The sequence below is a fragment of the Macaca fascicularis genome, chromosome 1 (assembly GCF_037993035.2).
Source record: "Macaca fascicularis isolate 582-1 chromosome 1, T2T-MFA8v1.1".
Classification (NCBI taxonomy): Eukaryota; Metazoa; Chordata; class Mammalia; order Primates; family Cercopithecidae; genus Macaca; species Macaca fascicularis.
The window spans coordinates 172,253,635-172,269,059 of record NC_088375.1 but is presented as its reverse complement, the minus strand read 5'-3'; the positions used below and the strand labels follow the sequence as shown (position 1 = coordinate 172,269,059).

General features: G+C 39.5%; 1 protein-coding gene across 4 annotated transcripts; it reads left to right on the top strand.

Annotated features, from left to right (window-relative positions):
• Nucleotides 1–274: 274 nt before the first annotated feature.
• USP1 (ubiquitin specific peptidase 1) lies at nucleotides 275–15,261 on the top strand. 4 transcript variants are annotated; one of them, XM_074005272.1, is made up of 9 exons: nucleotides 275–533; nucleotides 3,679–3,727; nucleotides 5,426–5,546; nucleotides 6,102–6,206; nucleotides 7,064–7,224; nucleotides 8,637–9,328; nucleotides 11,151–11,321; nucleotides 11,992–12,193; nucleotides 13,763–15,261. In XM_074005272.1, exons 6-9 carry the CDS (start codon nucleotides 8,650–8,652, stop codon nucleotides 14,496–14,498), a joined length of 1,788 nt encoding a protein of 595 aa, XP_073861373.1. In that variant the 5' UTR covers nucleotides 275–533; nucleotides 3,679–3,727; nucleotides 5,426–5,546; nucleotides 6,102–6,206; nucleotides 7,064–7,224; nucleotides 8,637–8,649; the 3' UTR covers nucleotides 14,499–15,261. The 4 variants fall into 4 exon arrangements, with proteins under 4 accessions (XP_073861373.1, XP_005543257.3, XP_073861363.1 ...); XM_005543200.5 differs by having other exon boundaries at nucleotides 3,492–3,727; XM_074005262.1 differs by lacking the exon at nucleotides 275–533 and adding an exon at nucleotides 967–1,373.
• The last annotated feature ends 164 nt before the right edge of the window (nucleotides 15,262–15,425 follow it).

The window sequence follows — 15,425 nt, the reverse complement described above, 5'->3', positions numbered from 1 at the left end:
TCTTTCGTTTCCTCCTGCGGCCGAGAAGGGGAGGGGTAAACAGGAGAAAATGAGGCGAGTAGGGGCTGAGGAGTGGGCCTCAGCTCTACAGCATTCGCCTGAGAATGTATCGTTATCCGTGGCAGCGCCTTGTCTCATTGGATGGCCCTAGGCCTAGTGTGGCCGCGACTCCAAACCGAAAGCCCGGGTGAAGCCCCGGCATGCAGCCAGGCAGCCATTTTCCGGAGCGGCTCTCTCGGTCACCCCGCCCGGGCGCGTACGCACGAAGGGAGGCGGGGCTTGCCGCGAGGGCCTCGCTCCGGAAGCCGCACCCTCCGCGGCGTCCCACCGTCGAGGATTAACAAAACGCCAAACAAGATTTCAACAGTCGGCAGCGAAAGCGCGCACTCGAGCGCCAATGAGAGCGGAAGGAGGGGCGCCGTGCCTGAGGAACACTCCGTATGTCGAACAATGATTGGCTGGAGCCCACCTTTCTTCTTTTTTGCTATTAGAGGGACTTGCTGCTCCCGCCCTTCTAATTGGCTTTGGTCTAGGTACTTCTGATTGGTTTCCCCCGGGCGGTGGGAGGCGCGGTTTTGGGGATTGTTCATCATGGATTGGTGAATTTGGGCTCCTTCTCTAGGCGGTGGCCCGTCCCGTCTGCTCTCTGTCCCGTCTCCCGACCCGTACGCGTTTCCCTCAACTCGCGCGCACGAATGGTTAAAAAAAGGGTGTGAGGCTCGAGCCCGCCAGCCAGGCCGCTAGCACCTCGCGCGCGCCCTTAGCGAGGACCCGCACGAGCTGCCCGGCTCTCTGCCTGCGCTGTTTGAAACTGTGGAACCCGTTAGGCTCTTGGGGAGCTACAGTCCCAGCTGGCTCTGGAGCCCGTGCGTGCCGGGGGCGAGTGACCGTCGCGAGACGGCTCCTGCCTTTCGCGTCTCTGCAGCGTGGAGACTGGAACCGGCAATTTCAAAGGACGCCACGTTCAATCGCAGCGCTGGCGCGGGCGGAGGCTAAAACACGGGGGTCCTGAGACTGAGGAAAACGCGCCAAGTTCCCCTCGGTGGCGGAGTGCGAAAGACCCTAGCGGTTCAGGCGCTCGGCGAGCGGGGCTGCTGCTTGTTGCGCTCCTGGCTATCCCGGGGCGGGCGCGGATAGGCGCCGCTCCGGGGATGTAGTTGGTGCCGGTGCAAGGCGGGACCGAGCGGCGGTCGGGGTTCCCGCTCTTGGGAGCGGATGGTCACTCCCCCGCGGGGAGGGTGATCCGACCAGATTTTCCTGGGGCCGGGGGGACCCGGCGGACTCGGAACAGGGACTCACCTGTCGCACCCACACTCATTCGGGTTGGACTTGCCGGCGTCACTGCCGCGGACCTCGCTTTGGGCCATGACCAGGTAAGGAGGGCCTGGGAGGAGGGGCCGGCGCCCCGGCGCGGGGGCAAGTTCGGCCGGCGCGGGAGAGGAGCTGCCGGGGAGACCCCCGGGACCGTGTTGGCCTCGCACCCTGGTCGAGCTGCCAGCGGGAGCCTTGTGTGCCTCGGGCGGGGCGCCTGTCTTGCCGCCGCCGGGACGCGAGAAGGCAGGTGCGGGCTGGGCGTAAATAGGCCAACTCCGCGGCGAGGGCGCCCGGCGCGGGGGTGTGGGCCGAGAACGCCGCCGCCAGCCTCCCCCGGCCCGGCAGCCTAGTCGCTGCTGGTTCTTCCAGCTTCCTTTCCGTTCCCGAGAGCGGTGAAGGTTGGGGAGAAAGAAACGTTTCCACGCAGGTTGCCCTGGATCGGTCAGTAATTGCGAAATTTTACCGCGCATTTTCTTTCACTTACACTTTTTCCAGAAGTGTTTAGAACGCCGCGTCTTAAACCTTGGCGAAGATGTCCTTGTATATTTTTCTTGAAAAATCGGAATCGAGTCGTGTCATCTCAAAAAGAATTTAAAACTGTTGGGACTGAGTATTCACGCTGTCAACAGATAATGGTCGTTTCGTCGTGCTTTCTGCGAAAGTTGACTTAGTTACAGGAGAAATATTTTGCATGTAACAGCCCCCCCCAGTTATAAGGAAAGCCAGGAGCAAGAAATAATAGCACGGAAGATACTGCACCTGGCAAAATGTTACATTCTCGGTGTGAACATTGCTTTGAGGGACTAGGAGGTTTGGTTTGTTGATTAAGCTGACGATCCGCTATTTCACCTGCCTAATCATTCTTCCCTCCTGTGAAGTCTGGTTACTCTGTCGGTTTGAGATCCAGTTTCTGTCATCCATTAGAATTGGCTCTCGAGAAAAACATTTTATCAGAATCATTAATGCTTGGCGATCCCTGAGAACTTAGCGTAGGTTAGTTTGTCATTTAGAAGACAGCGCTTCCTCAGAAGCATTAGGTGAAGCATTAGGTGGATAGGAGAGTAAGTGAAGTTGGAGACAGAATGGGGAGATTGATCAGCTTTTCCAGTTCTTCCTGACTTGGGTCTTAAAAATGGTTTCAGTGCTGAGTTTAGTGTGAATTCCTAGATCAGTGTCAGCCACGTGAAATGCTTATTAAGGATGGAATTTGAGTGAGTTTTGTGTAGTTCATTTTATTACTCTGCATTTTAAATTTGAAACTCGTTGCTGAAGTTTTGGGCTTTAAGTAATTTTATTATGGTAATACTCTAGTTAGATAATTTTTCCTCACATGTCCTGAAAAATAGGACTGATGTAGAAAATATTAGTAACTCCTACAAATGTTGCCATATTTTTTCCTGTGAAAGTTTTGCTTTAAAACAGGGTGGGAAAGTTGCAAATGGCAAACCAAATCATCTTTTTTCCTACTCAAAGCACTATTTTTGGAATCCTAAGTTTTAAAAAAAGTTTGGAAAACGAGTATTGTGATTTCTGGCTCATTAAGAATTGGATTTACACAAAGTGCATCCAACAGTGTTTTGTATCACTGTCTCAACTTTGCATGTGTTTTATTATTGAAAGATAATAAAACTTTACGGTTTTAGGTATATCTTAACACCATCTCTATGCCTTGAATGCAAATTATACTTTAATAAACTTTTTAGGTACTTTATTTTCATGTATTCATGTTAATAACTAGAAAAGGCATTGGAAGAGAGGACTCATTATCGTCCAGCACTACTTTGATTTTCCATTCATCCTTTCCATGTACTTGAGAATTAGAGGTGATAGTGCTCAATTTTTCTGAATGAATTATTATAATGAAATATTAAGTTTTTACTACTTACACTACTTTACTGTAGGTCTGCTAAATAGGATATTTTGTAATGCGACCCTTAATCCATAGCAGACTGATTTTAAAAATTCAGTAGCTTCTATTTTTTGTTCTTTAAGAATAGTGTGGTAAGCTTTTTCATTTAAGCAATAAATATTGAGTGCCTATTGGCAGGCATTAGGTTTTCAAATATTAATTTCTAATTTGTACCATTCCCTTGGTAAATTTGTTTTCAAAATTGATGATTTTGTTGCCTAAAACTGATAACCGAAAACTAATGAAATTTTTTCTCTGTGATTAACAGATATAATTGATTACAACTTTCCTCTATAAATTAATTATTGACAACTCCTTGGGATTTGAGAAAAAAATGCCTGGTGTCATACCTAGTGAAAGTAATGGACTTTCAAGAGGTAGCCCATCAAAGAAAAACAGACTTTCCTTAAAGTTTTTTCAGAAAAAGGAAACTAAGAGAGCTTTGGATTTCACAGATTCTCAAGAAAATGAAGAAAAAGCTTCTGAATATAGAGCATCTGAAATGTATGTATCTTACATTTCTGTACTTTAAAAATTCTACAGTGAAGCAGCAGTGAACTTGGTTGACACCTCCACTCTGACTTGATAGTCTATAGAGGCACAAAAAAGTACACTTCAGTGTACTTCTTAATAAGTCAAGTCTAGCCGTTTATAGTAGGAACAGCAAAACTGGTGGTTCCCCATAGGGATCACATCCATAATGTTTAACTCATGAACACTGTGCTCAGCCATGTAGACTAACTTGGAGAAATATTCATAGATTAAAATTGTCTTTCTGAGTTTAAATTTATTTGTCGTGCAAAACATTTGTGTAGGGGTAAAAGGTTATATATATATGTATATATATTTGTTTGGTTCAGAAGACTTGACGGTTATAAGACATTTTAAACTGTAGTCATGTGACTAGTCATACCTGTTGGAGGCATACGATTGCAAATTATAGAAATAAACTTAAAAATAAGTAATGCTTTTGATGCAAATAAATTCTTTAGCTACAGAAAATAAATCAGAACAAAGTGAAATACTTTATTCCACCACCAGCAGCTCTAGCTGGAGTCTGTACTGCTTCCCTGTTTAACATATAGTCACTCTGCTGGGTGACTAAGGTGGATTTGGTCCCATGTGTTAATTTCCAATAGCTATCAATAACCAGTTGAGGAGATTGTTTGAGAGTGAACCTTTTGTTTATCAGCATTCATACTTCTAAATACTTTGAGGTGCTGGAGTAATAATAGCTAGCAATTGTAAAATAAAATACTGGGAAGACCTAGTGGGTTTTTTTTTGTTGTTAAAGAAGTAAAAGAATAATAATGTATTTATTTTTTGAGACGGGGTCTCCTTGTGTTGCCCAGGCTGGTCTTGAACTCCTGGGCTCAAGCAGTCCTCTAAAGTAGCTGGGATTACATCTCAGTGCCACCACACTCACCTTCTGAACATTTTATTTTTAAGTGAGAGATAGCTAAATAATTTTTTTTTTTTTTGAGACAGTCTTGCTCTGTCGCCCAGGCTGGAGTGCAGTGGCCGGATCTCAGCTCACTGCAAGCTCCGCCTCCCGAGTTTACCCCATTCTCCTGCCTCAGCCTCCCGGGTAGCTGGGACTACAGCTGTCCGCCACCTCTCCCGGCTAGTTTTTTGTATTTTTTAGTAGAGACGGGGTTTCACCGTGTTAGCCAGGATGGTCTCGATCTCCTGACCTCGTGATCCGCCCGTCTCCGCCTCCCAAAGTGCTGGGATTACAGGCTTGAGCCACCGCGCCCGGCCATATAATTTTCTTCATAGACTTTCTTTTCCTTGAATTCTTATTAATATAATCTTTCTTAGTTCAGCCTCTCCCAAATATTGCCATGGTTAATTTATTCCCAGGTTTCTGTTCAGTTACACTACTTGATTAAAATGTCAAAGTAGGTAAAACAAATCACAGTCTCTCAGTTCCTCAATTTTTTGCTCTGTAAAATAGGATTAACATCCTTTTAAGGGAATTGTTCTGTGGCTTGGTATGTGTAATAATGTTTTAAAAACTTTCATTCTGGGCATATAGCAGTTTTTGAGCCTGTATTTCTTAAAATGTCATCTGAACAAGATTCACATACTTTTCAGATTATACAACTTTTGGGAAAAGACTAAATCTATGGAAGTAATATTTTCACCTTGTTTCTTTGAGATAACTACTTGATTATCTTTTCCCCCTTCTATATTTAATAGTGATCAAGTTGTTCCTGCAGCACAGTCTTCACCTATAAACTGTGAGAAGAGAGAAAACTTGTTACCATTTGTGGGACTGAATAATCTCGGCAATACTTGCTATCTTAATAGTATACTTCAGGTAAATTGACAGTTTTGCTATATAACAAAACTTTAGTAGGCAAAGAATAATGTAACATTTAATGTTTCTGAGTTATTGGAGGACTTTAATGTCCATACTGTCTTTGCCTTTGATTGTAAATGAACCAGAACAGGCTAAAATAATACGTTGCATGTTGTTAAACTTGCTTTGGGATAAGAGAAAGTGATAGACTAAATAAAGGTGGGATAGCAAAATTGAGTAGACCTTAAGTGGAAGTTCAAACCTTTAATTTCTTTCTCTGATTGCTGGTGCTACAGTAATACGTATCTTATCCCTTGGAAATAACGTTGGCTTTGTGTTGTGTGTTCTTGTAACCTTAAAGTCTTAGCAATATCTGCCCAGACTCAGTGCTTTGTGCCAGTGAGGGAATACACTGGGCTACTACTGATGAAGTGGAGAACAAATTTTGACACAAAACTTAATCTCAGAATTTTAGGTACTACACATTAAAAGGGCCTATAGAAAGCATGATGTTGTTTTAATGATTTTACGTATATTGTTCAGTGAACACTTAGACAGTCTCACTTTTTATAGGTATTATATTTTTGTCCCGGTTTTAAATCTGGAGTAAAGCACTTATTTAATGTTATTTCAAGGAAGAAAGAAGCTCTAAAGGATGAAGCCAATCAAAAAGACAAGGTAAGAACAGTAACAGAAAATAATGTAAAAAGCAAAAGTAAATTAATGGAAATTTACTTGCCTGGAAATGAAGAGACTGCGGGGGTGGGTGACAAAGATTATTTCTCTGTTAACGAACTATTGTCAGGCAATTATTTTTCATTCTTTCAAGGTAGCTAACTAGATAATTCCCTTTTACAGATTGTTTGCTCCTGTAATATGTGTATCAAACTTTTGTTACTTGTATACTATACATTATTGTGTACTATAATCACAATATGTCACACCCATGTACAACCTATTTACCCATTGTGTTTTCAAATTGACTTAAAATTTAAGTAACTACACAGTATTTAAAGAAATCTTTGACTTCCATAATTAAAAAACCATTGTAAGTCACATAAATAGTAATTCAAAAATTCCTCTTAAAATTACAAAAAAAGACGAGGCGTGGTGGCTCATGCCTCTAATCCCAGCAGTTTGGGAGGTGAGGGTGGGTGATGGATCGCTTGAGTGCAAGATTTTGAGACCAGCCTGGGTAACATGGCAAAACCCTGTCTCTACTAAAGATATGAAAACTAGTAGGGCGTGGTGGTGTGAGCTTGTAGTTCCAGCTAATTGGGAGGCTGAGGTGGAGGATTGCTTGATCTCAGGAGGTTGAGGCTCCAGTGAGCTGCGATCAAGCCACTGCATTCCAGCCTGGGTGACAGAGACCCTGTCTCAAAAAAATAAAAAATAAGGCTTATTTGTATATCCTTTAAAATTAGTGCTATAATGCAACTTAGAAAACCTAGTATTCTTAAGTGAGACACAGACAAAGGGGGAAGGTACTTAATTTGTTCATAAAATTATTGGTTTGTGTGTTTCTTTCTTGACAGGGAAATTGCAAAGAAGATTCTTTGGCAAGTTATGAATTGATATGCAGTTTACAGTCCTTAATCATTTCGGTTGAACAGCTCCAAGCTAGTTTTCTCTTAAATCCAGAGAAATATACTGATGAACTTGCCACTCAGCCAAGGCGACTGCTTAACACACTCAGGTATAGCCTATAATATAATTTTAGGGTTTCAATTTAACTACTTGTTTATATCCTTGGAGGAGAATGGTATGTGAAGAAACAGGAATAAAAGGGCAAGGAAAGTAGAAACTATAGGTCCACAGTCCTTTGTATCTCAGAGGCTCTGAATACTGGAAATTTTTTTCATATATTTGGTGCTAAATTTGTTAGATTTGAATATATTATATGAGGCTTTTTATAGTCATTCATATTTATCTCTAATGTGAATATTCATACATTCTTCTATAGAAGTAGTAATGTATTTAATTATAGAGTACTCCCATATCATGTCGGTGATAAATATTTTACTTATATGCCATATTATCATTGCATCTGAAAATGTCTGAATTTCTAAATGTGTGGTCCTAAGGATTTCACATTAGGAATTATAGGACTATATTCAAAATATGTGTAAGAACTGTAAATTCTAAATATTCTATTTTTGTTATATGGGATTAGAGAACTGTTGGCTAACTGGATTAGATTGCTTTTTGGTATTTTCTTAAAAATGAAACAATATATAAAATAGCCTTATTCAAATAAAATTATACTAATAGGGCAAGTCTTTAAAACAATCACTTAAGCATTCAGTTTAAAAATAGAACTAGGTGCAATTTATTGCTATACCTTAATTAAGAGGTATTGTAGGCCAGTCACAGCCCACACTTGTAATCCCAGCACTTTGGGAGGCTAAGGTATGTGGGTCATTTGAGGTCAGGAGTTCAAGACCAGTGTGGCCAACATGGTGAAACCCCGCCCCTACTGAAAATACAAAAATTAGCTGGTCGTGGTAGTTCGCACCTGTAGTCCCAGCTACTCAGGAGACAGAGGCAGGAGAATCGCTTGAACCCGGGAGGAAGAGGTTGCAGTGAGCCAAGATTGTGCCACTGCACTCCAGCCTGGGCAACAGAGCAAGACTCTTGTCCAAAAAAAAAAAAAAAAAGCTATTGTAGCGTGGTGGCCAAGAGCGTGCTGATTTGAATACTGGCTTTTCATCCTAAGTAGTTCTGTGATCTTGGGCAAGTTAATTAACCTCTCTGTGCCTTAGTACCTATATCTGTAAATAGTGGGGATAATAGTACCTCATAGGGTTATTGTGAAGATAATGTATACATAGATAAAAAAACATTTTGACTAAAACCTGGTATATGGTAAGCATTATCTAAGTATTAGTTATTATATTTAGAAGAGGATCAAGGTATTATAATGAAAGTAGGGTACAAGTTACTCTTTTAGTTACAGGTAAGAAATTCCAAATTAGTGCTGAATAAATGTCTTGAGATTTAAAAAATGAAATAATTTATGATTTTCCTTACATGAATTAATTTCTATATAGATTTTATGTACTGTATCTTCAAAACTAGAATAGATGAAATGGAAATTTTTATTTATAGGGAACTCAACCCTATGTATGAAGGCTATCTACAGCATGATGCACAGGAAGTATTACAGTGTATTTTGGGAAACATTCAAGAAACATGCCAACTCCTAAAAAAAGAAGAAGTAAAAAATGTGGCAGAATTACCTACTAAGGTAGAAGAAATACCTCATCAGAAAGAGGAAATGAGTGGTATTAACAGCATGGAGATGGACAGTGTGAGGCATTCTGAAGACTGTAAAGAAAAACTCCCAAAAGGAAATGGGAAAAGAAAAAGTGACACTGAATTTGGTAACATGAAGAAAAAAGTTAAAGTATCCAAGGAACACCAGTCATTGGAAGAGAACCAGAGACAAACTAGATCAAAAAGAAAAGCTACAAGTGATACATTAGAGATTCCTCCTAAAATAATTCCCAAGTGTATTTCTGAAAATGAGAGTCCAAGACCCTCACAAAAGAAATCAAGAGTTAAAATAAATTGGTTAAAGTCTGCAACTAAGCAACCCAGCATTCTTTCTAAATTCTGTAGTCTGGGAAAAATAACAACAAACCAAGGAGCCAAAGGACAATCTAAAGAAAATGAATATGATCCTGAAGAGGACTTGGGGAAGTATGAAAATGATAACACAACTCATGCTTGTGGATTTGAATCTCCAGGAAATACTGTTACACCTGTGAATGTTAATGAAGTTAAACCCATAAACAAAGGTTAGTATAATTCTTAGACTTTGATAGGTAGGAGCATATAATCTCTGACTAAAATTGTTTCAAGAGAAGGAAATTTAACACTGAATGTGAACTATGGTGTTTGAAGTGCTATGCTTAGGTTAGTGTGTGTGTATAGTATTACGTGTGTGTGTGTGTGTGTGTGTGTGTAATGTCATTAAAGTAATTTTAATTTACAGCTTATAAAGTAGGGAAGTTTGGCTGGGTATGTTAACTCGCACCTGTAATCCCAGCACTTTGGGAGGCCGAGGCGGGCAGATCATCTGAGGTCAGGAGTTCAAGACCAGCCTGGTCAACATGGTGAAACCCCATCTCTACTAAAAATACAAAAAGTAGCCAGGCATGGTAGCGCACGCCTGTAGTCCCAGCTACTCGGGAGGCTGAGGCAGGAGACTTGCCTGAACCCAGGAGGTGGAGCCAAGATTGTGCCACTGCACTCCAGCCTGGGGTGACAGAGCAAGACTCTGTCTCAAAAAAATACATAAAGTAGGGAAGTTCAGTATATTTTAATGTACATTTAAGAATACATTTCCCTTTATGCAATGTTTGACATAAACTGAAGAAGGACGTTGCATTTAGTGAAATTTTTAAAGTACAGACTAAGTACAGTCATGTGTTGCTTGACAACAGGAATATGTTCTGAGAAATGTGCTGTTAATTTAATTGTGCGAATATCACAGTGTACTTACATAACTAGATGCTAGCGCATACTATACAACTAGCCTATATGGTATAGACCAGGGGTATCTAATCTTTTGGCTTCCTTGGGCCACAATGGAAGAAGTGTCTTGGGCCACACACAAAATACACTAATGATAGCTGATGAGCTAAAAAGAAAAAAAAATCAGAAAAAAGTCTCATAATGTTTTAAGAAAGTTCATGAATTTGTTATGGGCTGCAGGCAAGCTTTGCCTATTGCTCCTAGGCAACAAACCTGTACAGCATGTAACTACTGAATGCTGTAGGCAACTGTAGCACAATGGTATTTGTGTATCTAAGCATAGATATGTAAACATAGGTACAGTAAAAATCATGGGAATATGTGGTCCATTGTTAAATAATTGAAACGTTGGTAGGTGGTGCATAACTGCAAGTTACACCATACTTGAACTAGATTTTTACCAAGTTTTGTCCAGATCTACACATATCAAGGAAAATGTGTAATACTGATATGGTGAATAGTTTTACTGAAAATGTCATTCTTATTCTGGGTTTATTCTATGGGGAGGGTGTCTTTAGGAAGGGAGTTACAATACAACTGACTTTGTTGTTGTTGTTTTGTTTTTTTGGAGACAGAGTTTTGCTCTTGTTGCCCAGGCTGGAGTGCAATGGCATGATCTTGGCTCACTGCAACCTCCACCTCCCGGGTTCAAGCAATTCTCCTGCCTCAGCCTCCCAAGTAGCTGGGATTACAGGCATGCGCCACCACACCTGACTAATTTTGTATTTTTAGTAGAGACAGGGTTTCTCCATGTTGGTCAGGCTGGTCTTGAACTCCCGACCTCAGGTGATCTGCCCACCTCAGCCTCCCAAAGTCCTGGGATTACAGGCATGAGTCACCGTGTCCGGCCTACAACTGACTTCTTTTAGAGACACTAGTAATTCATAGTCAAAGTTTTTATCTTTACAGGGACCTTAAATTTCATTAATAGGGTACCTCTAATAAGCTAATAATGCTAATAAGCTGATCTATGAAAATGGAACTGTTATTCATGATATACTTTATTTAAATGGAAAATTGGTTATTTGGACTATAATGAGAAGCTAATCTATATAGATGTACATTTTCCTATTTTCATTTTAGGTGAGGAACAAATTGGTTTTGAGCTAGTGGAGAAATTATTTCAAGGTCAGCTGGTATTAAGGACGCGTTGCTTGGAATGTGAAAGTTTAACAGAAAGAAGAGAAGATTTTCAAGACATCAGTGTGCCAGTACAAGAAGATGAGCTTTCCAAAGTAGAGGAGAGTTCTGAAAGTAAGCAAAATTGGAGTCTTGTGTGGACCATGATGGAATATTTATAATTCTTTAACAGCACAAAGTCTAATAGACTATAATTAGGGAGGGGAAAAAAGCTAGCTTTTAGCATCTAATGTGACCTTTCTGCTTATCTGGCTTCACTTATACATGGTTAGCTTTTGGGAAATCATGACATCTTGATTTTGATATAGAGCGTGTTAGAATGGAAAACTGAAATGCTTTAATAAGTGCACTTTTGGGAACCTGAGTCTTTGAGAGCTACTGAGGTTATTTTTAACACAATAATTGAGCCACTGTTGTGTCTAGTGCATAGCACAAAATATGGAAATACCATAGGAAATAATCATAGACAGGTTTACCTGTCACATACTGAAAGTTGGCAATTAAACGTAAACTATTTTGTCTTACACTGAGGGACAGAGACCAAGCTTATTTTGTTTTTGCTGTCTGTCATATTTTGGGGCTGATCAAATATAGATATTTAAAAGATACGTATACTGTTGAGGATGCACTTATGAAAGTAGTTTCAGAAGTAAAAAAAATCTCTAGTTATTTAGGAATGGGTTGGTCAATTGAAGTTAAATGCTAATTTTGAACATGAAACTTTGTGGTTTATTTTTGAATGTCTGAGAGAAGTATTTGTGAGTGAAAGGATTCTCTTTTTCAGTTTCTCCAGAGCCAAAAACAGAAATGAAGACCCTGAGATGGGCAATTTCACAATTTGCTTCAGTAGAAAGGATCGTAGGAGAAGATAAATATTTCTGTGAAAACTGCCATCATTATACTGAAGCTGAACGAAGTCTTTTGTTTGACAAAATGCCTGAAGTTATAACTATTCATTTGAAGTGCTTTGCTGCTAGCGGTTTGGAGTAAGTATTGTAAATAAGAGCTATATGAAGAAAATGAGCTGCTGTAGAAGATAAGTCTTGTTCAAAATGCTGTAATAGTAGGAATAGAAAGTACTCAAATGAAGTAGATCGTAAAGATTGCTTTAGTAAAGTTTTGTTCTCTTATTAACAGTTTCCCTGTAAAAATGAAACAAATGCTTTTGATATGAATACATATTCTATTAAGTATGATGTCTTTTTTTTTTTTTGGAGACAGTTGTCCAGGCTGGAGTGTAGTGTCACTACCTTAGCTCACTGCAGTCTTGACCTCCCAGGCTCAGGTGATTCTCCCACGTCAGCCTCCTGAGTAGCTGGGACTACAGGTGCATGCCACCATGCCTGGCTGATTTTTTGTATTTTTAGTGAGATGGGGTTTCACCATGTTGCCCAGTCAGATCTTGAACTTCTGGACTCAAGCAATCCACCTGCCTTGGCCTCACAAAGTGCTAGGATTACAGGCGTGAGCAACCATGCCCACCCAGTTTCTTTATTCATCTTTTCACATTCATTCCCTCTTAGATGTTAGTAGCAGAATTCAGTAGAGCTGACTAAAGCAGGGAACAAATTTTATATACATCAAGATTTTTTTTGAAAGGGCGGGAAAGGCTAAATTCTTCCTTGTTTTAAGGTAAACCAGGAAATTAGTCTTTCCACAGTTTGAAAAAAATGCTAATTGTTTTGGATAGTCTGGTTTTTTTTTTTCCTGACATGTATAATGTCATTGTATGTGTGACTCCTTTGTACATTAGTTACTTGTTTGAAATTACCATGAGGGCTTCACAGTAGCTCTCTCACACTTGGTTATGTCAGAAGATAACATATAGCCCCTTATTCAGTGGACCTTCCGTTTGCTAATAGTAAAAAATAATATTTTACTTACTTTCCCAATTTTTGGTAGAGAAAAACTTCACACTAAAAATGACTAAAATGGGCTGGGCGTGGGTGGCTCATACTTGTAATTCCAGCACTTTGGGAGGCCAAGGTGGATGGCTCGCACCCAGGAGTTCAAGACCAGCCTGGGCAACATGACAAAACCCTATCTCTACAAAAAATACACAAACTAGTTTGGTGTGGTGGCGGGCACTTGTGGTCCCAGCTACTCAGGAGGCTGAGGAGGAGGAGCCTGAGGTGGGAGGATCACTTGAGTCCAGAAGGCTGTGGTGAGCCATGATTTCACCACTGCACTCAGCCTGGGTGACAGACCCTGTCTGAAAAAAAAAAACCTAAAATGTAACATTTTCAGTTCAGGTTCAGGCTATTTAAAATACCATTTATTTTCTTACTGCACAAAATTAGGAAAATAAAGGAAAAAATACAATTATTTCCTCCACAGAAATGCCTGAATATTAGAAGTTATTAAGTATTTTTTTGTTTCTGCATATATTACAAATATTATTCAAAGTTGGGGTCTTGTTTTGATTCTGCTTTTCTGATATATGAAGACTGAATATTAAGGGTTCATTCAGATTTTTACTTGGTTTCAGATTGGGGTATAACATTTTGAATTTAAAATGTAACTGCAGGAAACCTTTTCTTTTTTTCCTCCCAAAGGTTTGATTGTTACGGTGGTGGACTTTCCAAGATCAACACTCCTTTATTGACACCTCTTAAATTGTCACTAGAAGAATGGAGCACAAAGCCAACTAACGACAGCTATGGATTGTTTGCGGTTGTGATGCATAGTGGCATTACAATTAGTAGTGGGCATTACACTGCTTCTGTTAAAGTCACTGACCTTAACAGTTTAGAACTAGATAAAGGAAATTTTGTGGTTGACCAAATGTGTGAAATAGGTAAGCCAGAACCATTGAATGAGGAGGAAGCAAGGGGTGTGGTTGAGAATTATGATGATGAAGAAGTGTCGATTAGAGTTGGTGGAAATACACAGCCAAGTAAAGTTTTGAACAAAAAAAATGTAGAAGCTATTGGACTTCTTGGAGGACAAAAGAGCAAAGCAGATTATGAGCTATACAACAAAGCCTCTAATCCTGATAAGGTTGCTAGTACAGCGTTTGCCGAAAATAGAAATTCTGAGACTAACGATACTAATGGGACCCATGAATCTGATAGAAACAAGGAATCCAGTGACCAAACAGGCGTTAATATTAGTGGATTTGAGAACAAAATTTCATATGTAGTGCAAAGCTTAAAGGAGTATGAGGGGAAGTGGTTGCTTTTTGATGATTCTGAAGTCAAAGTTACTGAAGAGAAGGACTTTCTGAATTCTCTTTCCCCTACTACATCTCCTACTTCTACTCCTTACTTGCTATTTTATAAGAAATTATAGGGTGAGTGTATTTTCCTTGTGTATATATTAAACACACCCACACAAACATTGGTAAAGTTGATTATATCAAAGAGTCTTTAGCTTATCTTTTGAAGCTACTGGATATTATTGGTCTCTCTAGGTTTTTATATAAATAGTGAAATTTGAATTACTGAAAACCATGTTAATTTTTAGAATTCATTTTCCTCAGTAGAGACTAGTGATGCATTAGCTTCTGGGAACAAACTTGTATCGGTTCTTAATTAAATTATCCAAAACGGAAGCATTTAAACACTTGGATTTACACCAATCTTTTGTGTTTGCTTTTTAAAATAAAGTGCTCGTATTTGTATTCTCCATATTTTGGAGTAATTATCTACATGATGTTTATAGTTCCTGTGGTTTTTCACCCAAGAAGCAGAATCTCATTCAGTACATTTAGTTTTATAAGAGTCATGAAGCGAAATCCTTGGGCTATGTCAGAGGCACAAAGTCTAGAATGTGTGTATTAACAATAGTGTACATTTTGTGCCTTGATTCACTTAGAAATAAGTGTCTCAGAAAACCTGGACAGTTGCCCTTCTATCTTCACAAGAATTTTATATGTATTTATGAAGATGATTCTGTACTCTAGTATAATCTTTTTGGGCATGGACTAATTTGTATCTCTTTAACTCATATTCTGCACGATCTGTATATAGTATATCAAACTTAGAGGTGTGACCTTAAATTTAACTTTTTTTAAAAACTGGGAGGTCAATAAAATTTAAACTGCTTAACTATGTATATGAATATTTGAATTTTTTACTTGTATATTTTTATAAATACAGCTGAATTTTCTTAAAGAGAACTAAGTGTGTGTATATATATATGTGTATATATATGAGAGAATAAGCATGCATAATCAGTACCTTTATTACGGAATACTTTCTGATAGTGCAGGAGAAG

Bases quoted from the DNA above. Each gene is read 5' to 3' on its own strand.
- USP1 (XM_005543200.5), top strand. From the start codon at position 3,558: ATGCCTGGTGTCATACCTAGTGAAAGTAATGGACTTTCAAGAGGTAGC. The intron at 9,329-11,150 runs GTTAGTATAATT...TTTTCATTTTAG, and splicing joins AGTTAAACCCATAAACAAAG to GTGAGGAACAAATTGGTTTT. The intron at 11,322-11,991 runs GTAAGCAAAATT...TCTCTTTTTCAG, and splicing joins AGTAGAGGAGAGTTCTGAAA to TTTCTCCAGAGCCAAAAACA.